Source organism: Bufo bufo, chromosome 4, assembly GCF_905171765.1.
Source record: "Bufo bufo chromosome 4, aBufBuf1.1, whole genome shotgun sequence".
Lineage (NCBI taxonomy): Eukaryota > Metazoa > Chordata > Amphibia > Anura > Bufonidae > Bufo > Bufo bufo.
In genome coordinates this window covers 446571551-446596112 of record NC_053392.1, presented here as the reverse complement: position 1 = coordinate 446596112, position 24562 = coordinate 446571551, and the positions used below count along the sequence as shown (strand labels likewise).

The window sequence follows — 24562 nt, the reverse complement described above, 5'->3', positions numbered from 1 at the left end:
GTCCTCTGTATCCCCCCAGCCACGCACCAGTGATGGCCATGATCTGGTCTGGGTGCCACCCTGCTGTGAACATCCATCATCGCCAGCAGCGTTTTTTCAAGGAGGCATAGAAGTGGGATAGTTGCGCTGAGAACGGCGTTATCGGCACTGGCCATGTTGGTGGAGTACTTGAAACAGTGCAACAAGGAACACAGGTCTCGCATGGAGGCCAAGTCATTGGTGGTGAAGTGGTGCTGTTCCGCAGAGCAACTCACCCGTGCGTGCTGCAGCTGAAACTCCACTATCGCCTGCTGCTGCTCGCACAGTCTGGCCAGCATGTGCAAGGTGGAGTTCCACCTTGTGGGCACGTCGCATATGAGGCGGTGAGCGGGAAGGCCGAAGTTATGCTGCAGCGCTGATAGGCGAGCAGCAGCAGGGTGAGAACGCCGAAAGCGTGCACAGACAGCCCGCACTTTATGCAGCAGCTCTGACATATCAGCGTAATTTTTAAGGAATCTCTGCACCACCAAATTTAGCACATGTGCCAGGTAAGGGATGTGCATCAAACCGGCTAGTCCCAGAGCTGCTACGAGATTTCGCCCACTATCGCACACTACCAGGCCGGGCTTGAGGCTCACTGACACCAACCACTCATTGGTCTGTTGTTCAAGGCCCGTCCACAGCTCCTGCGCGGTGTGGGGTTTGTCCCCCAAACAGATATGTTTTAAAACTGCCTGCTGTCATTTACCCCTGGCTGTGCTGAAGTTGGTGGTGAAGGTGTTACGCTGACCGAATGAGGAGCCGGTAGAGGATGAGGAAGCGGAGTAGGAGGAGGAAGCAACAGGAGGCAAACTGAAGCACCCTGCAATCCTCGGTGGTGAAAGGACATGCGCCAAACTGCTATCTGCCTCAGGCCCAGCCGCCACTGCATTTACCCTGTGTGCTGTTATGGAGATATAACATCACTGACCGTGCTTACTGGTCTACGTATCCGTAGTGAGGTGCACCTTGCCACAGATGGCGTTGCGCAGTGCACACCTGATTTTGTCCCCCACTTGGTTGTGCAGGGAAGTGATGGCTCGCCTGGAAAAGTAGTGGCGGCTGGGCACGACATACTGTGGGACAGCCACCGCCATAATGCCTTTAAAACTATCCGTCTCCACCAGACGGAACGACAGCATTTCAAAGGCCAGTAATTTAGAAATGCTGTAATTCAGGGCTAGGGATCGCGGGTGGGTAGGGGGGTACTTCCTCTTCCTCTCCAGTGTTTGGGAGATGGAGAGCTGAACGCTTCCCTGGGACATTGTGGAGATGCTTGGTGACCCTGGTGGTGGTGTTGCTGGCAGATCCTCTGTTTGCGGGATGGCAGGTGGCACTGTCACTCCAGAGGTAGATGAAGAGGCAGAGACTGCAGCAGAAGAGATCTTTCTTGTTTTTTGAGGTGTCTACTCCACTGCAGCTCTTGCTTAGCACTTAAATGAATGATCATGCAGGTTGTGCTCAGGTTGAGAACGTTTATGCCTCGCTTCAGGCTCTGATTGCACAGCGTGCAAACCACTCATGTCTTGTCATCAGCACATTGTCTGAAGAACTGCCACGCCAGGAACTCCTTGGTGCTGGCTTTGGTGTGCTCGGTCCCTTGCTGCGGTGGGCAGTAGCAGACGTACTGTCTATGGGACGGCCGCTCTGCTTTTGCACCCTGCTCCCTCTTCTGCTGTGCTGGTGGCTCTGTGCGACCACCGCCTCTTCCTCCGAACTACATAGGTCACTCGCATGACCTTGATTCCTTGTGGGGTCGAGGACCTCATCTTCCTCAACATCATCTTCCACCCAGTCTTCACCCCTGCCCTCCTTGTCGGTCTGCATACTGCAGAAAGCCCCAGCAGTTGGCACCTATGTTTTGTCATCATCCGAGACATGCTGCAATGGTCCTCCCATGTACTCATCTTGAAACGTAAGTGGTTGGGCATCCGTGCACTCAATCTCTTCCACTTCTGGGGCAGGGATAGGTGTATGGCCCTGGCAAACCCTGCTAACAGAGTCATCAAAAAGAAGAAGAGACTGTTGCATGATTTTGGGCTCAGACTGCTTGGCTGATTTGCAAGGGGGTGAGGTGAAAGACTGATGGACATCGGCTGCAGGTCCCAACTCTGATCTTTCAGCAGGAGACTGGGTGGGAGACAATGTGAAGGAACTGGAGGCACTGTCAGCAACCCAATCTACTATCGCCTGTACTTGTTCAGGCCTCACCATTCGTAGAGCCGCATTAGGCCCGACCAAATACCGCTGCAGGTTCTGTTGCCTACTCGCACATGAGGAAGGGGTTTCACTTGTGCGGGTAGCTGGCACAGATTGGCCACGTCCTCTCACTGCAACAGGAGCTCCACCAGCAACACTATGACCTGGGCCACATCCCTTATTTGACGCTCTCCTCATATTTCTCAAATTTAGGATCTTGCCCTAAATGGGTTTTTAATTAATAGCAGAATAGAACGACAGTATATAAAGGTTGGATCTCACACGTGCAGATGCAGACTCGTCCGCAATTAAAGTTTTTTGCCCAAAATGGGTGTTTGTTTAATAACTGAATAGAACCACAGTATGTAAAGGGTGTATTTCACACGTCCTGATACAGACTAGGCCACAAATAAAGTTTGTTGACCAAAATGGGTGTTTTTCAAATAACTGAATATAAATACAGTATCTAAAGGGTGTATCTCACACGCCCTGATCCAGACTAGGCCGCAATTAAAGTTTTTGGCCAAAATGGATGTTTTTCAAATAACTGAATATAACCACAGTATCTAAAGAATGTATCTCAGACGCACTGATCCAGACTAGGCCGCAATTAAATTTGATTGCCCAATATGGCTGTTTTTCAAATAACTGAATATAACCACAGTATCTAAAGTGTGTATCTCACGCTGACATATGCAGCAAAGGCTGCAAAATAAACTTTTTTGACCAAAACAGGTGTTTGTTTAATAACTGAATATGACAGCAGTATCTAAAGGGTGTATCTCACACCGACTGATCCAGACTAGGCCGCAATTAAATTTGTTTGCTCAAAATGGCTGTATTTCAAAAAACTGAATAGAACCACAGTATTTAAAGGGTGTATCTCACAGTACTGATTCAGACTAGGCCGCAATTAAAGTTTTGTGCACAAAATGCCTGTTTTTCAAATAAATGAATATAATCACAGTATCTAAAGTGTGTATCTCACAATGACATATGCAGCAAAGGCTGCAAAATTAAGTTTTTGCCGAAAACGGGTGTTTGTTTAAGAACTGAATATGACAGCAGTATATAACCCTTGAATTTCACACGTGCTGATGCTGCAAGGGCTGTAAAATTGTGTATTTTGGCAAAAAAACTGACAGATAAAAGTTATTTTTTTCTGTCACTGGCAGGGTAAAAAGATTGTGCACTGCACCCACACAACTAAATGTATGTAGATCGCTGAGTTATATTTGAGTTTTGATCACAGATTCTGTCCTATTCTCTCCCTGAAATCACCAGCAGCATCCTCTCCCTACACTAGTAACAGCAGAGTGACGTGCAGCGGTACGTGACTCTAGTTTATATAGAGGCTGGGTCACATGCTGCACTGGCCAATCACAGCCATGCCATTAGTAGGCATGGCTGTGATGGCTTCTAAGGTCAGACAGTTAAAAGCCTGTTGATTGGCTGCTCCTAAAGTTCGGTACGAACCCGAACTTTACAGTTCGGGTTCGCTCAACCATACTCTTAACCCATCTAGCAATGGTACTAGCAGAGGCTTTGTGACCCCTAAATCTTCCTTGGAACTGTACAGGAAAGTTTTCATCTAATCTCCAGGAAGCCTTGGAATCTAAATAGGTCAACAAACATCTCCTGACGTCAAGACAGTGGAGTTTTACCTCTAATGGATTTACAGGATTAGGACAAAATGAAGGCAAAACTACATCCTGACTGTGGAAGTCTGAAACTACCTTAGGCTAAAAAGATGGAATGGGCCTAATAATTGCTTTATCCTCTAACACAGTAGAGTAATGAGGAAAGGCAGAATGGCTTGGATCTCTGAGACTCTCCTAGCAGATGTTATTGCAAGTAAAAAGGCCATCTTAAAAGGAGAGCAATTTAATGGAAATCTTATCTGTAAAGTATAATCCAAGTAAATCCATCTGTTAGATTCTGTGGGGACAAATTATGATAGTGCATTTGTGATAGTGAAAGAAAATCAGTTAAATCCATTTGTTTAATTGAGGGTGAAAAAATCATATTTTTTTCCATAAAGTACATTTGCGGCCTGCACGACAAATCTTATAGTGAAATAGAATCAGTAAATCAATCTCTTTAACTGTGAGTGAAAAAATCATATATATTTTTTTCCATAAAGTACCTTTGCGGGCTTTGCTGCATTTCTGACAGTCCAATACAAGCGTTAAAAACTGCTGCTATATTCTGGTTTAAAAAAAACACCCATTTTGTGCTAGATACTACATTTGTGGCCTTTGCTGCATTTTCGACAGTCCAATACAAGCGTTAAATACTGCTGTTATATTGTGATTTAAAAAAAACACTCATTTTGTGCTATGGTAGATACCACATTTCCGTCCTTTGCTGCATTTCTGACAATCCAATACAAACGTTAAATACTGCTGTTATATTCTGGTTTTAAAAAAACACCCATTTTGTGCTAGATACTACATTTGCGGCCTTTACTGCATTTCTAACAGTCCAATACAACCAGTCAATACTGCTGTTACATTGTTGGTTGACAAATTAAAAAATTTTGCGACCGTAAAGTAATTTTTAAAAATTCGCCTGTCAAACTATTGTGTGACCTCAATAAATTTTTCCGCTTTAGAACACCGGCACTGCCTTACTGTCAGTGAACTTAATTGTTGACTGTTGGCGGTTACATTGTCGCCTGACATAAACCATCTGAATGAGAAGAGCGTCAAATAAGGGACGTGGCCCTGGTCGTGGTGCTGCTGGTGTTGGTGGAGCTTCTGTTGCAGGGAGAGGACGTGGTCGATCTGTGCCAGCTACACGCACAAGTGAAGCACCTTCCTCAGGTGTGAGTAGGCGACAGAACCTACAGCGTTTTTTGGTAGGGATGAATGCGGCTCTACGAATGGTGAGGCCAGAACAAGTACAGGCGATAGTAGATTGGGTGGCTGACAGTGCCTCCAGTTCCTTCACATTGTCTCCCACCCAGTCCCCTGCTGAAAGATCAGAGTTGGCACCTACAGCCCATGGCCATCTGTCTTTCAACTCACCCCCTTGCAAATCAGGTAAGCAGTCTGAGCCCCAAGTCATACAGCAGTCTCTATATGCTTTTTGATGACACTGCTGGCAGGGTTTCCGTAGGCCATCCACATAGCCCTGCCCTAGAAGTGGAAGAGATTGAGTGCACTGAGGACATGGGAAGACCACCGCAGCACGTCTCTGATGATGATGAAACATAGGTACCAACTGCTGCGGCTTTCTGCAGTCTGCAGACCGACAAGAAGGGCAGGGGTAAAGATTGGGTGGAAGTTGATGTGGAGGATGATGAGGTACTCGACCCCACATGGAATCAATGTCATGCGAGTGATGTGTGCAGTTTGGAGGAAGAGGTGGTGGTTGCACAGAGGCACCAGCACAGCAAAAGAGGGAGCAGGGTGCAAAAGCGTCTGTTACATTCTTGGGTGACAATTTACTATTTTTGCCGTGAATAAACCCTTGCTCTGCATAGGGGACAGGAACCAAATTTTTGTAAAATTGTCTTTTCCATTGGTGGGTGACATGAACCCAGTTTTACCGAGAATAAACCCCATAGGTGACTGGAACCTAAATTTAAAAAAATCGTCTGCTACATTCTCAGGTGACATTTTACCATTTTTGCCGTATACAAACCCCTGCTCTGCATAGGTGACAGGAAACTAATTTTTGCAAACTCGTCTGTTCCATCGGTGGGTGACATTAACCCATTTATGCCGATTAAAAACCCCTGCTTTGCATAGGTGACAGGGACTTAAATTTCAAAAATTCATTTTTAATTGACGTGCACCCCCTCCTTTCATTCGATCCTTCCGCTTTAACAACTTGTTTCACAATTCCGCTCAATCACATTGCAAGTCAGCCAAGCAATCATGCAGCAGTCTATTTTGCTTTTTGATGACTCTGCTAGCAGGGTTTCCCAGGGTCATCCATATAGCCCTGCCGCAGAAGTGGAAGAGATTGAGTGCACCGATGCCCAACCACTTATGTTTCAGGATGAGTACATGGGAGGACCACCGCAACACGTCTGATGATGACGAAACGCAGATGCCAACTGCTGTGGCTTTCTGCAGTGTGCAGACCAACAAGGAGGGCAGAGCTGAAGACTGGGTGAAAGATGTGGAGGACGATGAGGTCCTCGACCCCACATGGAATGAAGGTCATGCGAGTGACCTGTCTAGTTCAGAGGAAGAGGCGGTGGTCGCACAGAGCCACCAGCACAGCAAAAGAGGGAGAAGGGTGCAAAAGCGGAGCGGCCATATCCTAGACAGTACACCTGCTACTGCCCACCGCACCAAGGGACAGAGCACACCAAAGCCAGTTTAAAGGAATTCTCTGGCGTGGCAGTTCTTCAAACAACGTGCTGACGACAAGACACGAGTGGTTTGCACGCTGTGCAATCAGAGCCTGAAGCGAGGCATAAACATTCTAAACCTGAGCACAACCTGCATGACCAGGGATCTAAGTTCAAAGCACGAGCTGCAGTAGGTAGACACCTCAAAAACCAAGAAAAGTCTCTGGCTCCTCCTGCTTCCTCTTCTGCTGCAGTCTCTGCCTCTTCATCCCCTCTGCAGTGACAAAGGCACATGCCACCCTGCAAACAGAGGATGTGCCAGCAACTCCACCACCTGGGTCACCAAGCATCTCCACAATGTCCCATGGAAGCGTTCAACTCTCTATCTCCCAAATACTAGAGTGAAAGAGGAAGTACCCCCTTACTCACCTGTGATCCCTGGCCCTGAATGCCAGCATTTCAAAATTCCTGGCCTTTGAAATGCTGTCATTCCGTCTGGTGGAGACGGAGAGTTTTAAAAGACTTATGGCGGTGGCTGTCCCACAGTATGTCGTTCCCAGCCGCCACTAATTTTCCAGACGAGCCATCCCTTCTCTGAACAACCAAGGTGGGGGACACAATCAGGTGTGCACTGCGCAACGCCGTCTGTGGCAAGGTCCACCTAACTACGGATACGTGGACCAGTAAGCAAGGTCAGGGACATTTTATCTCCCTAACAGCACACTGGGTAAATGCAGTGGCGGCTGGGCCTGAGGTGGATAGCAGTTTGGCACATGTCCTTCCACCACCGAGGATTGCAAGGCGTTTTTCTTTGCCTCCTGTTGCTTCCTCCTACTCTACTTCCTCCTCATCCGGTCAGCGTAACACCTTCACCACCAACTTCAGCACAGCCAGGGGTAAACGACAGCAGGCAGTTTTAAAACTTATCTGTTTTGGGGGACAAACCCCACACCACGCAGGAGCTGTGGATGGGCATGGAACAACAGACCGATGAGTGGTTGGTGTCAGTGTGGCTCAAGCCCGGCCTGGTGGTGTGCGATAATAAGCAAAATCTCGTAGCAGCTCTGGAACTAGCAGGTTTGATGCACATCCCTTGCCTGGAGAATGCGCTGAATTTGGTGGTGCAGAGGTTCCTTAAAAATTACTCCGATATGTCAGACCTGCTGCACTACATTTACCTAACTGCCACTACATTTACCTAACTGCACACTAGGTAAATGTAGTGGCGGCTGGGCCCCAGGCGGAGAGCTGTTTGGCGCACGTCCTTCAGCCGCCAAGGATCGCAGGGCATCATTCTTTGCCTCCTGTTCCTACTCGGCTTCCTCCTCCTCTTCTACCACCTCCTCATTCGGTCAGCGACAGACCTTCACCTTCAGCACAGCCAGGAGTAAACGTCAGCAGGCCATTCTGAAACTGATGTGTTTGGGGGACAGGCCCCACACCGCGCAGGAGTTGTGGCGGGGTATAGAACAACAGACCGACGAGTGGTTGCTGCCAGTGGGCCTCAAGCCCGGCCTGATGGTGTGCGATAATGGCGGGTGGTATCCAACGCAGCTTGGGCCCATCACTGGTGATTGGCTGGGGGGATACGGAGGACGCAGACGTGACGCCTCCCACAGAGGACAGCTTGTCCTTACCTCTGGGCAGCCTGGCACACATGAGCGACTACATGCTGCAGTGCCTGCGCAACGACTGCAGAGTTGCCCACATTTTAACGTGTGCTGACTACTGGGTGGCCACTCTGCTGGATCCCTGTTACAAAGACAATGTGCCGTCCTTAATTCCCTCACTGGAGCATGATGGGAAGATGCGCGACTACAGGCGCACGCTGGTAAACGCGCTCCTGAGAGGATTCCCGACTGACGCCGGGGGCCAAGTGGAAGCACAAGGCGAAGGCAGGGGAGGAGGAAGAGGTAGCCAACGCAGCTGTGTCAGCGCTAGCACCTCAGAAGGCAGGGTTAGCATGGCCGACATGTGGAAAAGCTTTGTCACCTCGCCGCAACAACCGGCCCCAACTGCTGATATGGAGCGTGTTAGCAGGAGGCAGCATTTGAACAACATGGTGGAACAGTACCTGTGCACCCGCCTACACGTACTGACTGATGGTTCTGCCCCATTCAACTTCTGGGTCTCCAAATTGTCCACATGGCCAGAGCTTGCCCTGTATGCCTTGGAGGTGCTGGCCTGCCCTGCAGCCAGTGTACTCTCTGAACGTGTATTTAGCACGGAAGGAGGCGTCATTACAGACAGACGCAGACGCTTGTCCACAGCCAACGTGGACAAGCTCACGTTCATTAACCACTTCCCGCCACGCTAACGCCGAAAGGCGTCATTTCTGCGGCGCTCCCAGGTCACACTAACGCCAATAGGCGTCATCTCGCGTGAGCCGAGATTTCCTGTGAACGCGCGCACACAGGCGCGCGCGCTCACAGGAACGGAAGGTAAGAGAGTTGATCTCCAGCCTGCCAGCGGCGATCGTTCGCTGGCAGGCTGGAGATGTGTTTTTTTTAACCCCTAACAGGTATATTAGACGCTGTTTTGATAACAGCGTCTAATATACCTGCTACCTGGTCCTCTGGTGGTCCCCTTTGTTTGGATCGACCACCAGAGGACACAGGTAGCTCAGTAAAGTAGCACCAAGCACCACTACACTACACTACACCCCCCCCCCCCCCGGTCACTTATTAACCCCTTATTAGCCCCTGATCACCCCATATAGACTCCCTGATTACCCCCCTGTCATTGATTACCCCCCTGTCATTGATTACCCCCCTGTCATTGATTACCCCCCTGTAAAGCTCCATTCAGACGTCTGCATGATTTTTACGGATCCACTGATAGATGGATCGGATCCGCAAAACGCATCCGGACGTCTGAATGAAGCCTTACAGGGGCGTGATCAATGACTGTGGTGATCACCCCATATAGACTCCCTGATCACCCCCCTGTCATTGATTACACCCCTGTCATTGATCACCCCCCTGTAAAGCTCCATTCAGACGTCCGCATGATTTTTACGGATGCACTGATAGATGGATCCGATCCGCAAAACGCATCCGGACGTCTGAATGAAGCCTTACAGGGGCATGATCAATGACTGTGGTGATCACCCCATATAGACTCCCTGATCACCCCCCTGTAAAGCTCCATTCAGATGTCCGCATGATTTTTACGGATGCACTGATAGATGGATCGGATCCGCAAAACGCATCCGGACGTCTGAATGAAGCCTTACAGGGGCATGATCAATGACTGTGGTGATCACCCCATATAGACTCCCTGATCACCCCCCTGTAAAGCTCCATTCAGATGTCCGCATGATTTTTACGGATGCACTGATAGATGGATCGGATCCGCAAAACGCATCCGGACGTCTGAATGAAGCCTTACAGGGGCATGATCAATGACTGTGGTGATTACCCCCCTGTAAAGCTCCATTCAGATGTCCGCATGATTTTTACGGATGCACTGATAGATGGATCGGATCCGCAAAACGCATCCGGACGTCTGAATGAAGCCTTACAGGGGCGTGATCAATGACTGTGGTGATCACCCCATATAGACTCCCTGATCACCCCCCTGTCATTGATTACCCCCCTGTCATTGATTACCCCCTGTAAAGCTCCATTCAGACGTCCGCATGATTTTTACGGATCCACTGATAGATGGATCGGATCCGCAAAACGCATCCGGACGTCTGAATGAAGCCTTACAGGGGCATGATCAATGACTGTGGTGATCACACCATATAGACTCCCTGATCACCCCCCTGTCATTGATTACCCCCCTGTAAAGCTCCATTCAGATGTCCGCACGATTTTTACGGATGCACTGATAGATGGATCGGATCCGCAAAACGCATCCGGACGTCTGAATGAAGCCTTACAGGGGCGTGATCAATGACTGTGGTGATCACCCCATATAGACTCCCTGATCACCCCCCTGTCATTGATTACCCCCCTGTCATTGATTACCCCCCTGTAAAGCTCCATTCAGACGTCCGCATGATTTTTACGGATCCACTGATAGATGGATCGGATCCGCAAAACGCATCCGGACGTCTGAATGAAGCCTTACAGGGGCATGATCAATGACTGTGGTGATCACACCATATAGACTCCCTGATCACCCCCCTGTCATTGATTACCCCCCTGTAAAGCTCCATTCAGATGTCCGCATGATTTTTACGGATGCACTGATAGATGGATCGGATCCGCAAAACGCATCCGGACGTCTGAATGAAGCCTTACAGGGGCGTGATCAATGACTGTGGTGATCACCCCATATAGACTCCCTGATCACCCCCCTGTCATTGATCACCCCCCCTGTCATTGATCACCCCCCTGTCATTGATCACCCCCCTGTCATTGATCACCCCCCTGTAAGGCTCCATTCAGACATTTTTTTGGCCCAAGTTAGCGGAATTATTATTATTTTTTTCTTACAAAGTCTCATATTCCACTAACTTGTGTCAAAAAATAAAATCTCACATGAACTCACCATACCCCTCACGGAATCCAAATGCGTAAAATTTTTTAGACATTTATATTCCAGACTTCTTCTCACGCTTTAGGGCCCCTAGAATGCCAGGGCAGTATAAATACCCCACATGTGACCCCATTTCGGAAAGAAGACACCCCCAGGTATTCCGTGAGGGGCATATTGAGTCCATGAAAGATTGAAATTTTTGTCCCAAGTTAGCGGAACGGGAGACTTTGTGAGAAAAAAATTAAAAATATCAATTTCCGCTAACTTGTGCCAAAAAAAAAAAATTTCTATGAACTCGCCATGCCCCTCATTGAATACCTTGGGGTGTCTTCTTTCCAAAATGGGGTCACATGTGGGGTAGTTATACTGCCCTGGCATTCTAGGGGCCCCAAAGCGTGAGAAGAAGTCTGGTATCCAAATGTCTAAAAATGCCCTCCTAAAAGGAATTTGGGCACCTTTGCGCATCTAGGCTGCAAAAAAGTGTCACACATCTGGTATCGCCGTACTCAGGAGAAGTTGGGGAATGTGTTTTGGGGTGTCATTTTACATATACCCATGCTGGGTGAGAGAAATATCTTGGTCAAATGCCAACTTTGTATAAAAAAATGGGAAAAGTTGTCTTTTGCCAAGATATTTCTCTCACCCAGCATGGGTATATGTAAAATGACACCCCAAAACACATTCCCCAACTTCTCCTGAATACGGCGATACCACATGTGTGACACTTTTTTGCAGCCTAGGTGGGCAAAGGGGCCCACATTCCAAAGAGCACCTTTAGGATTTCACAGGTCATTTACCTACTTACCACACATTAGGGCCCCTGGAAAATGCCAGGGCAGTATAACTACCCAACAAGTGACCCCATTTTGGAAAGAAGACACCCCAAGGTATTCCGTGAGGGGCATGGCGAGTTCCTAGAATTTTTTATTTTTTGTCACAAGTTAGTGGAAATTTTTTTTTTTTTTTTTTTTTCATACAAAGTCTCATATTCCACTAACTTGTGACAAAAAATAAAAACTTCCATGAACTTACTATGCCCATCAGCGAATACCTTGGGGTCTCTTCTTTCCAAAATGGGGTCACTTGTGGGGTAGTTATACTGCCCTGGCATTCTAGGGGCCCAAATGTGTGGTAAGGAGTTTGAAATCAAATTCTGTAAAAAATGACCTGTGAAATCCGAAAGGTGCTCTTTGGAATATGGGCCCCTTTGCCCACCTAGGCTGCAAAAACGTGTCACACATCTGGTATCCCCGTACTCAGGAGAAGGTGGGGAATGTGTTTTGGGGTGTCATTTTACATATACCCATGCTGGGTGAGAGAAATATCTTGGCAAAAGACAACTTTTCCCATTTTTTTTATACAAAGTTGGCATTTGACCAAGATATTTATCTCACCCAGCATGGGTATATGTAAAAAGACACCCCAAAACACATTCCTCAACTTCTCCTGAATACAGAGATACCAGATGTGTGACACGTTTTTGCAGCCTAGGTGGGCAAAGGGGCCCATATTCCAAAGAGCACCTTTCGGATTTCACTGGTCATTTTTTGCAGAATTTGATTTCAAACTCCTTACCACACATTCGGGCCCCTAGAATGCCAGGGCAGTATAACTACCCCACAAGTGACCCCATTTTGGAAAGAAGAGACCCCAAGGTATTCGCTGATGGGCATAGTGAGTTCATGGAAGTTTTTATTTTTTGTCACAAGTTAGTGGAATATGAGACTTTGTATGAAAAAAATAAAATAAAAAAAAATCATCATTTTCCACTAACTTGTGACAAAAAATAAAAAATTCTAGGAACTTGCCATGCCCCTCACGGAATACCTTGGGGTGTCTTCTTTCCAAAATGGGGTCACTTGTGGGGTAGTTATACTGCCCTGGCATTCTAGGGGCCCGAATGTGTGGTAAGGAGTTTGAAATCAAATTCTGTAACAAATGACCTGTGAAATCCGAAAGGTGCTCTTTGGAATATGGGCCCCTTTGCCCACCTAGGCTGCAAAAAAGTGTCACACATCTGGTATTGCCGTACTCAGGAGAAGGTGGGGAATGTGTTTTGCGGTGTCATTTTACATATACCCATGCTGGGTGAGAGAAATATCTTGGCAAAAGACAACTTTTCCCATTTTTTTATACAAAGTTGGCATTTGACCAAGATATTTATCCCACCCAGCATGGGTATATGTAAAAAGACACCCCAAAACACATTCCTCAACTTCTCCTGAATACAGAGATACCAGATGTGTGACACTTTTTTGCAGCCTAGGTGGGCAAAGGGGCCCATATTCCAAAGAGCACCTTTCGGATTTCACAGGTCATTTTTTACAGAATTTGATTTCAAACTCCTTACCACACATTTGGGCCCCTAGAATGCCAGGGCAGTATAACTACCCCACAAGTGACCCCATTTTGGAAAGAAGAGACCCCAAGGTATTTCGTGATGGGCATAGTGAGTTCATAGAAGTTTTTATTTTTTGTCACAAGTTAGTGGAATATGAGACTTTGTAAGAAAAAAAAAAAAAAAAAAAAAAATCATCATTTTCCGCTAACTTGTGACAAAAAATAAAAAGTTCTATGAACTCACTATGCCCATCAGCGAATACCTTAGGGTGTGTACTTTCCGAAATGGGGTCATTTGTGGGGTGTTTGTACTGTCTGGCCATTGTAGAACCTCAGGAAACATGACAGGTGCTCAGAAAGTCAGAGCTGCTTCAAAAAGCGGAAATTCACATTTTTGTACCATAGTTTGTAAACGCTATAACTTTTACCCAAACCATTTTTTTTTTACATAAACATTTTTTTTTTATCAAAGACATGTAGAACTATAAATTTAGAGCAAAATTTCTATATGGATCTCGTTTTTTTTTGCAAAATTTTACAACTGAAAGTGAAAAATGTCATTTTTTTGCAAAAAAAAAGTTAAATTTCGATTAATAACAAAAAAAGTAAAAATGTCAGCAGCAATGAAATACCACCAAATGAAAGCTCTATTAGTGAGAAGAAAAGGAGGTAAAATTCATTTGGGTGGTAAGTTGCATGACCGAGCAATAAACGGTGAAAGTAGTGTAGTGCCGATTTGTAAAAAAGGGCCTGGTCTTTAGGGGGGTATAAACCTGTGGTCCTTAAGTGGTTAAAATGAACCAGGCTTGGATCCCACAAGACTTGTCTGTACCTTGTGCAGAATAGACATTTATACCGCCATCAAAGATACATCCTTGTACTCAAGTGAAGTGCAATGATTCTTTGTTTTCTTTTTTTTTTTATTTGTCCCAATATTTTGGGGGCTACCTACCCAAATAAAAAATAAAAAAAAAACATTGTTGGCTACCTGTTCCTCCTCCATTGCTGCCTCCACCTACAACACCACATTCACCGCCTCCTCAACCTCCGACTCCATATCCACCTCCTTCTCTGAGTTGCAGGTTAATAATTTTTAGTTATTTTATTTCATTTTAAGTTATTTCCCTATCCACATTTGTTTGCAGAGCAGTTGCCATGCTCTTAAGCACATTTTACTGCCTTTTACATCCCTTTAGCCTTTCAAGGACTATTTTAGAGCCATTTTAATTTAAAAAAAGTGCCAATTTTAGTGCCCTAAATTGAAAAAATTCTTATTTTCAATTGTCGGGTGCCATTTTACCATTTTTGGCGTATACAAACCCCTGCTGTGCCTGGGTGACAGGGGCCTAAATCTCTCAAAATCCTCTGTTCTATTGCTGGGTGACAAGATCCCCCTTTTGTCGTGAATGAACCTCTGCTGTGCCTGGGTGACAGGGGCCTAAATCTCTCAAAATCCTCTGTTCTATTGTTGGGTGACATGAACTCCCTTTTGCCGTGAATGAACCCCTGCTCTGCATTGCTGACAGGGGCCTAAATTTCTCAAAATCCTCTGTTCTATTGCTGGGTGACATGAACCCCCTTTTGCCGTGAATGAACCCCTGCTCTGTATTGCTGACAAGGGCCTAAATCTCTCAAAATCCTGTTCTATTGCTGGGTGACATGAACCCCCTTTTGCCGTGAATGAACCCCTGCTGTGCCTACGTGACAGGGGCCTAAATCTCTCAAAATCCTCTGTACTATTGCTGGGTGACATGAACCCCCTTTTGCCGTGAATAAACCCCTGCTGTGCCTGGGTCACAGGGGCCTAAATCTCTCAAAATCCTCTGTTCTATTGCTGGGTGACAAGAACCCCCTTTTGCCGTGAATAAACCCCTGCTCTGCATTGCTGACAGGGAACTAAATTTAGTGAAAACATCTGTTGCTGATCGGAAGATGTGTGACTACAAGCGCACACTGATGATAGCATTCCCACCTGACAGCGGGGGCACAGTGGAAGCACAAGGCGAAGGCAGAGGAGGAGGAAGAGTTCGCCAATGCAGCTGGGGCACCACCAGCACCTGAGAAGGCAGGGTTAGTATGGCCAAAATGTGGAAAAGCTTTGTCAGCCTTGGAGGTGCTGACCTGCCCTGCAGCCAGTGTATAGTGTGAACGTGTGTTTAGCACGGCAGAGAGCATTATCACAGGCCGCAGCCAATGTGGACAAGCTTACGTTTATTAAAATGAACCAGGCATGGATCCCACAGGACTTGTCCGTACCTTGTGCAGAATAGACATTTATACCAGCCTCAACCATCCATTCTTGTACTCAAGTGCACTTATTCTTTGTTTTATTTTGTTATATGTCCCAATATTTTGGGGGATACCCCAATTTAAAAATAAAAAAGAACACAAATCAGTGTTGGCTACCTATTTCTCCTTCACCGCCGCTTCCACCTACACCGCCACGTCAACCTACACCACGACATCCACCCATCCACCGCCTCCTCAACCTCCTACTCCTAGATCCAGATTGTTATTTTTAATTTTTCTGTATTTTATGTTATTTTAAGTCATTTCCCTATCCTTCCCCATTTGTTTGCAGAACAGTTGTCATGCTCTTAAGCACATTTTGATGCCTATTGCAGCCCTCTAGCCCTTTCCAGGACTATTTTAGAGCAATTTTAGTACCTAAAAGTTCGGGTCCCCATTGACTTCAATGGGGTTCGGGTTCGGGGTCAAGTTCGGGTTCCGAACCCGAACTTTTTTTTCAAGTTCGGCCGAACCTGCCTAACCCGAACATCCAGGTGTCCGCTCAACTCTACTTGTTTCACATTTCCGCTCAATCACATTTCAGCCATTGACCTCCCTTGAATGTGGTATCCCTTTCTCACGCTCCCTCCCCGGCATGGAACCTTGATTTCCCGTTACCACCATGGTAGGTGGTAACGGGAAAAAAAAAAGAACTTTGAAAGTTGATAGGGAAGATATCCAATTGAATCAAGGCCGTCACGGGGACGTGCGATCAGGCAGAAGTTATCTAGAGTCAACAAAGCAGCAGCAGGGCCTCTCCTGTCTAACGTTTCCTAATCCAAAATCCGCTGTGAAATTCCCTGTAATTTTTTATTAATCATTCCAATAACAGGGCATCTAAAGAGTCCTGTATTCTTATTTATCGTCACTACCTCCCCGAGTCGGGAGTGGATAATTGCCGCGCGCCCCCTCCTTTACTTGGATGCTTCAGCTTCAATAACTTGTCCCACATTTCCACTTGATCACATTTCAGCCATTGATCTCCATTGGATGTGGTATCCCTTTCTCAGGCTCCCTCTCCGGCATGAAAGCCTGATTCCCCATTACCCGTAATCACCATGGTAGGCGCATCACAGAACATCGAAATTTGATAGGGAAGATATCCAATTGGATCGTGGACATCACGGGGAAATGCGACATGGTGGAGCAGTATCTGTGCACACGCCTACAAGTACTGACTGATGAGTCTGCTCCCTTCAACTTCTGGGTCTCCAAATTGGGCACATGGCCTGAGCTTGCCCTTTACGCCTTGGAGGTGCTGGCCTGCCCTGAAGCCAGTGAATTGTCTGAACGTTTGTTTAGCATGGCAGGATGGGGTTATCAAAGAGAAGTGCCGCCGCCTGTCCACAGCCAATATGGACAAGCTCACGTTCATTAAAATGTACCAGGCAGGGATCGCACATGATTTGTCCGTACCTTGTGCAGAATAGACATGTATACCGGCCTCACCCAGCCATTGTTGTACTCCAGCGCACTTTCTCTTTGTTTTATTTTTTATATTTCCCAATGTTTTGGGGTCTACCCAAATTTGAACAAAAAAAATAAAATATAAAAAACAAAAACCAGTGTTGGCTCCCTCCTCCTCCACAGCCGCTTCCACCTACACCGCCACATCCACCACCTCCTCAACCTCCTACTGCATATGGACCTCCTCCTCCTAGATCAAGATTATTATTTTTAATTTGTATGTATTTTATGTCATTTGAAGTCATTTCCCTATCCACATTTGTTTGCAGAGCACTTGCCATGCTCTTAACCACATTTTGCTGCCTTTTGCAGCCCTCTAGCCCTTTCCATGACTTTTTTGGAGCCATTTTAGTGCTCCAAAGTTCAGGTCCCCATTGACTTCAATGGGGTTTGGGTTCTGGGTCAAGTTCGGGTCCCGATCTCGAACTTTTTTGTGAACTTCGGCCGAACCCGAACATCCAGGTGTCCGCTCAACTCTATTTAAAATATTTATTTGAAGTAACTAGTTTCTTGCCTTTCAATAGAGTGGAAACTACCTTGTCTGATAAACCTCTTCTAGAGTAGATCTGCCTATCCAATCGATAGATGAAGAATCTCTGGACTGGGATGAAAAAGCAGCCCCTGATGGAGAAGATCTTTCCTCGCTGGAAGGGACCAAGGAGGTTCTACAGTTAACCACATTAGGCTTGAGAACCAGGATCTCTTTGGCCATTTTATAGCTATCATAAGTACTGATGCACTTAATTTTCCTTAACACTCTGGTGGATTGTCCAAACGATTGAGGGAGAAGAACCTGTCCACCTTTCTATTGGCCCTGGACGCAAATAGATATATTGTGGGAAGACCATACATCTGGACTATCTGCCAGAGGATCTCCTCGTTCAGACACCTCTCTCCCTGTTTGTCATGACCGGCGTCACGCAAAGGGAGGGAAATGGGAAGGCCCTGTCCAAGGGAGAGGGAAAGGTGGTGACCCCTGACTCACCTTGAGGCTGGTACCTGACTGCCCTGACGTCCCTAGACGGGTTCCTCACCCGTACGCCGATCACGTGCCTAAACCCTGGCTTTCCCTAAGGTGAGCCCTATGTAGTGAACAGGGCGGTGGGATCACTAGTCCGCACCACTGACACTAAAGGAAAACACCAAGGAGAGGACAGACAATACAGACAAAACATATAATCCCAGGTGGGCGATAACAGCAGACAACAAAAGCCCAACAGGGATCCGGAGGGTAACGCTCTGGAACAACAACCAGGGATCACAGCTACTCAGCTCCAGTGGGTCAGTATAGAAGTCAAGGCAGGAAGCTCTATATCTGGCAACCAGAGAAGTGGGAGAGGGGAATATAAGGAGGTTGGGAGTGCTGGACAAGAAACAGCTGAGGAGAAGAAGCTACGGATCCCTGAGTGAGCCAAAAAGGGTTGCAAGGCAAACCCAGAAAGCTACCATTAGGAAACAGCACTATCTTTATACATAGAGCGCGCAGCCACCCGCTGTGACTTCCTGACCCCGGGTATAATGGAGTCAGACGTGACTCTTGACACCCTTGTGACACTGTTTGAGAGAAGTGCGGCTCAGGAAATCTGCAATTACGGTACATTGTCCTTCCCTTTCAAGTTTACTGCAGATAGAAAAAGGCCTCTTCTTTCTGCTATACTGAAAATCTCTTGGGAATTATGTAACAGCATCGGGATTCTGATACCCCTCTGATGATTTATATTGGCTACTGTCGTTGAATTGTCTGAATGGAAAACTATTTCCCTGTTCATCAACTTTGGAACCGCTATCTCTAGAGCCATTTTTCTTGCTTTCTACTCTTTCAAATTAGAGGAGGCTTTCGTTGAGGTTAGATCCCACCTCCCCTGCCAGAACCTGTTCTGGGATTGAGCTCACAAACCCCACGAACTGGCATCCGTGGTGATTACCAACTGATCCTGAAAGGACCATGAAACATCGGATTTATCCACCATAAAAGGGAAAGTCTGGCCTTTGAAGAAATGTGGAATTCCCTGTCTAGAGAAAGGGGGAGTCATCCCAGGACCTCAGAATGTCTGCCTGCAGATCTCTGGAAAGAATTTGAGCATAAGCTACTGCTGGAATAGTGGATGCCATCAGACCCAATACCGCCATAGCCTCTCTGAAAGAACACAGGTAGGAGAGAAACATTAAATGAGTCTGGTGTATAATCAAATCCCTTTTCTTTATAGGAAGAAAACTCTTCTGCTGACGGGAGTCCAATTAAATTCCCAAAAACACACATATCTGAGAGGGAACAAGACTTGACTTTTCCCAATTTATTTTCCAACCTAGATCTTTTATGGGTACTTTTACATATTTATTCCCAGATAATTCTTGTACAGTCACTCAGAATTGAGAAAGCTCGTTGGAAGAACGAGTGAAACGTTTTCAAGAAATCTACAGTAAGTCCAGTTGCCTTGATTTATTCTTTACAGATATACCATGACCTGGATAAATGAGAACCTTCACAGACATACTTTTACACTAGCGTTTTTGTTTTCCGGTATTGAGTTCCGTGACAGGAGCTCAATACTGGAAAAAGACTGATCAGTTTTATCCTAATACATTCTGAATAGAGAGCATTCCGTTCAGGATCCATCAGTTCAGTCCCCCTTACATTTTTTGGATGGAGAAAATACTGCAGCATGCTGCAGTTTTCTCTCCAGTCAAGAATACTGATCACTTGCCGGAATGCTGGATCCGGCATTAATTTACATTGAAGTGCATTAGTGCCGGATCCGGCATTAAGTGTTCCGGAAAAACGAATCCGGCTTTCCGGTCTGCGCATGAGCAGACCTTTAAAAATGAATAAAAAAAAATTAATACTGGATCCGTTTTTCCGGATGACACCGGAGAGACGGATCCGGTATTTCAATGCATTTGTCAGAGGGATCCGCATCCTGATCCATCTGACAAATGCCATCAGTTTGCATCCGGATTTCCGGATCTGGCAGGCAGTTCCGGCGATGGAACTGCCTGCCGGAATCCTCTGCCGCAAGTGTGAAAGTACCCTAAAGTGAGTGGAGAAAAGGAAATTTATGTCCTCTAACAACCTCTCCCTTGACTGAGAAATTAACAAAACAATCATCTAAATAGGGTACCATAGTGACTCCTTTTAGTCTTACAAAGGGCGTAATCTCCGCCACTATTTTGGTGAATAACCTTGGAGCCTGTGAAATTCCGAAAGGAAGAGCCCTGTACTGAAGATGTAACCATCTCCCTTTTATACAAACTGCTGTCCTTAAAAATTTCTTGGAAGAGCTGTCACCATTAAAACATAGCCTTTAATCTTGTTAGATAAAAAAACACAAGTAAATAAATAAAAACAATTTTTGTGACAAAAATATTTAAAAAAAGTAATGAAAATTAGGGGAGTAATTAGGCGCAGGTGTTGACTGGTTGATATCTGGGACACTGTCCCTAAGTCTCGCACTATAATCGATACCCTGCCTACAAAACGGAATGGCCGGAAACATCATAATATTCCCCGTTAGAGAATTCAGAATCTGTATCTTTACTGTAACTAACCCTTTCTGGGGACCGAGGCCGATTCCACTTCAGGGATTTAAGTGAGGATCTGACTTCAGATCTCACCAAAGCTTTAATATTCTTGGATAAAGACTGATTTTAATAACACCAATTTATCCACACACCCCTGACATAAAGGCCTAGGGTAAGAAGCAGGTAAAGGTACCATGCACCCACTACATTCTTTTTGCTTAGTCTTGCTAGAAGCTTTCTTATGGTTTTTTGCTACCTAAAACAACAAAAAGCAAACAACAACCCAGAGTAATGATGTATACTTCCCCGCTACTCAGGACTAGTACCGGGCTTGAAGGCCTCGAGGATTCCAAGGGGTCAGCGTGTACAGAATCTCCCGGTTCCGACATAGTTCCAGACACCGGGTTCAGCACAGCACTGTGTGCACCAGATGAGAGCTGGCTGCCTCCTCTTGCTGCCACTTATAATGCGTTTTGGCCTCCTTTATTGCATGGCCCAGTCCTAATCCAGACTGACAGAGGCCTACGCTTCCTGCAGCGTCACAGGAAGTGACGTCGGAATACAGGAGGCCGCATATTGCCACTCGCCCCTACGCACATGCTCAGTAAGCGCAACTACCCCCGCGGCCATCTTTGAGAAGGGAGCAAGCTCCTCACCCCGCCGGCCGGTCTGGGGGCCGCTTGAACACAGCCACAGTGGCTCCCCAAGAGGCTGGGAGGAGGCAGAAGAAAAGGCAGACTTGACCAGCCGCTACCAAAGGAGACTAATGCCGCCTGGGATAGGTCCCTTCCTGGTTAGTAGATCCAGACCTTCCCCAGCTCCAGGGTGTTAAACCAAGGCTAGGAGCATGAGCTCCCTTGGTACATCCTAACCGGAGGACAGGAAACCTGAATTGAGGTGTGGTGGGGGTGTGAACCTTTTTATCTCATCAGGTTTCCTGTCCTGGATGGGAGGTCCTAGTCGCATGGGTGCTGTCATGGGTGAGGGGAAAATCATAACACCAACAATATCATAAGAGCAAACTTTTGGATCTTATCAGTCTTACCAACAGGAAAATAATAGGGAAACAGTTAATATGTATTATATAGGTGTTCACATATTTTTACCTTTCTGAAAACTATGTGCTGTTCTACATGCCAAAACAACAAGTGCAGGTCGTATGAAAATATTAATCATTTTATTCCTGTAAGAGGCACCAATCAGAAAAGTAAAAGCTTGTTTGGTCACCAGCTCTTCAGTCATGTCTTCTGTAACATTGTGCTCAAGCAAAATGATGTGACTGTCCACAATAGCCATAATATTTGAATGTAGAGAAACACTGGATTGAACAACTTCATCAATGGATTTATTATCTGGATAACAGGTAGAAAAAGAGAAAAAATAATAATATATTAGAGTGCAGGCATATAAGACATTAAATAGGGTATCTACATTATTGAATGATATGGCATATCCCTAAGATAAATTATTATTGTGGAGGGGGGATCATTCACATTTTCACCTGCATAGCTGCACTCCTAGCCATTTACTGTGAAGTAATTTGCAACACAGTTCAATTCAAGTGCATGGATATGTCTCAGTTACCTGCACAGAGTTGTCTAGGACAATGGATGCAGGAAAACACCATGCTTCCTTCATTCTAAATATTTTAAGGATCCTAGCAATGTGCTATTATTACTATATAATGGATTACCCTCTATAATGTCATTTTTAATATTTTTTAAAAAAATTACATAAAAATAAAAATTTATAAGACTTGAATTTTGTTGGAAGTTCCATTCGTGTCATAAATTATAAAGCATGAGCTTTGCCAAAGTTAAAATGACCTTTATGAATATGCAGACAGTGTAAGTGAACTGTTTTAATTTCAGAAAAGGTTTTATACAATTAAGGCCTCCTGCACACGAACGTATTTTTTTGCGGTCCGCAAAAACGGGTCCCGTTTTTCCGTGATCCGTGACCGTTTTTTCGTCCGTGGGTCTTCCTTGATTTTTGGAGGATCCACGGACATGAAAAAAAAAGTCGTTTTGGTGTCCGCCTGGCCGTGCGGAGCCAAACGGATCCGTCCTGAATTACAATGCAAGTCAATGGGGACGGATCCGTTTGACGTTGACACAATATGGTGCCATTTCAAACGGATCCGTCCCCATTGACTTTCAATGTAAAGTCTGGAGTCCCTTTTATACCATCGGATCGGAGTTTTCTCCAATCCGATGGTATATTTTAACTTGAAGCGTCCCCATCACCATGGGAACGCCTCTATGTTAGAATATACTGTCGGATATGAGTTAGATCGTGAAACCTCATTTCCGACAGTATATTCTAACACAGAGGCGTTCCCATGGTGATGGGGACGCTTCTAGTTAGAATATACTACAAACTGTGTACATGACTGCCCCCTGCTGTCTAGCAGCATCCGATCTCTTACAGGGGGCCGTGATCAGCACAATTACCCCTCAAGTGCCGCACCTGAAGGGGTTAATTGTACTATCATATCCCCCTGTAAGAGATCAGGGCTGCCAGGCAGCAGGGGGCAGACCCCCCCCCCCCCAGTTTGAATATCATTGGTGGCCAGTGCGCCCCCCCCCCCTTCCTCCCTCTATTGTAATAATTCGTTGGTGGCACAGTGTGCGCCCCCCCGCCCCCCCCCTTCCTCCCTCTATTGTACTAAATCGTTGGTGGCACAGTGTGCGCCCCCCCCCCCTTCCTCCCTCTATTGTAATAAATCGTTGGTGGCACAGTGTGCGCCCCCCCATCGGCCCCCCCCTCCCTCTATAGCATTTACAACATTGGTGGCCAGTGTGCGGCCTCCCAGGCCCCCCCCCCCCCCCCCCCTGATCATTGGTGGCAGCGGGTTACTAGCAATAGTACAATAGTAAAAGATTCATACCTTCAAGGAGTTCCGATCGGAGTCCCAGTTTAATCGCTGGGGCTCCGATCGGTAACCATGGCAACCAGACAGTCCTGGTTGCCATGGTTACTTAGCAATAGTACAATAGTAGAAGATTCATACTTACCGGCTGCTGCGATGTTCGTGTCCGGCCGGGAGCTCCACCTACTGGTAAGTGTCATTGCTAAATGAACTGTCACTTACCAGTAGGAGGAGCTCCCGGCCGGAAGCAGACATCGAAGCTCCCAGGTAAGTATGAATCTTTTACTATTGTACTATTGCTAGTAACCCGCTGCCACCAATGATCGGGGGGGGGGGGGTAGATGGGAGGCCGCACACTGGCCACCAATGTTGTTAATGCTATAGAGGGAGGGGGGGCCAATGGGGGGCGCACACTGTGCCACCAACGATTACAATAGAGGGAGGAAGGGGGGGGGCGCACACTGTGCCACCAACGAATTATTACAATAGAGGGAGGAAGGGGGGGGGCGCACACTGTGCCACCAACGATTTATTACAATAGAGAGAGGGAGGAAGGGGGGGGGGCGGGGGGGGGCGCACACTGTGCCACCAAGGAATTATTACAATAGAGGGAGGAAGGGGGGGGGGGGCCGCACTGGCCACCAATGATATTCAAACTGGGGAGGGGGGAGGGGGGGGTCTGCCCCCTGCTGCCTGGCAGCCCTGATCTCTTACAGGGGGATATGATAGCACAATTAACCCCTTCAGGTGCGGCACCTGAAGGGTTAATTGTGCTGATCACAGCCCCCTGTAAGAGATCGGATGCTGCTAGGCAGCAGGGGGCAGTCATATACACAGTTTGTAGTATATTCTAACTAGAAGCGTCCCCATCACCATGGGAACGCCTCTGTGTTAGAATATACTGTCGGAAATGAGGTTTCACGATCTAACTCATATCCGACAGTATATTCTAACATAGAGGCGTTCCCATGGTGATGGGGACGCTTCAAGTTAAAATATACCATCGGATTGGAGAAAACTCCGATCCGATGGTATAAAAGGGACTCCAGACTTTACATTGAAAG

At 46.6% G+C, this 24562-nt stretch overlaps 1 protein-coding gene across 3 annotated transcripts in view; it reads right to left on the bottom strand.

The window, feature by feature from the left end:
* Positions 1-24562, bottom strand: part of LOC120998647 (dihydroxyacetone phosphate acyltransferase-like) — a 401782-nt gene that overhangs the window by 242939 nt on the left and 134281 nt on the right. For all 3 annotated transcript variants that reach the window (XM_040429400.1, XM_040429402.1, XM_040429401.1), the window contains exon 10: positions 21733-21978. In XM_040429400.1, the coding sequence (XP_040285334.1) occupies positions 21733-21978 (246 nt within the window). The remainder of the gene's footprint in view (positions 1-21732; positions 21979-24562) is intronic.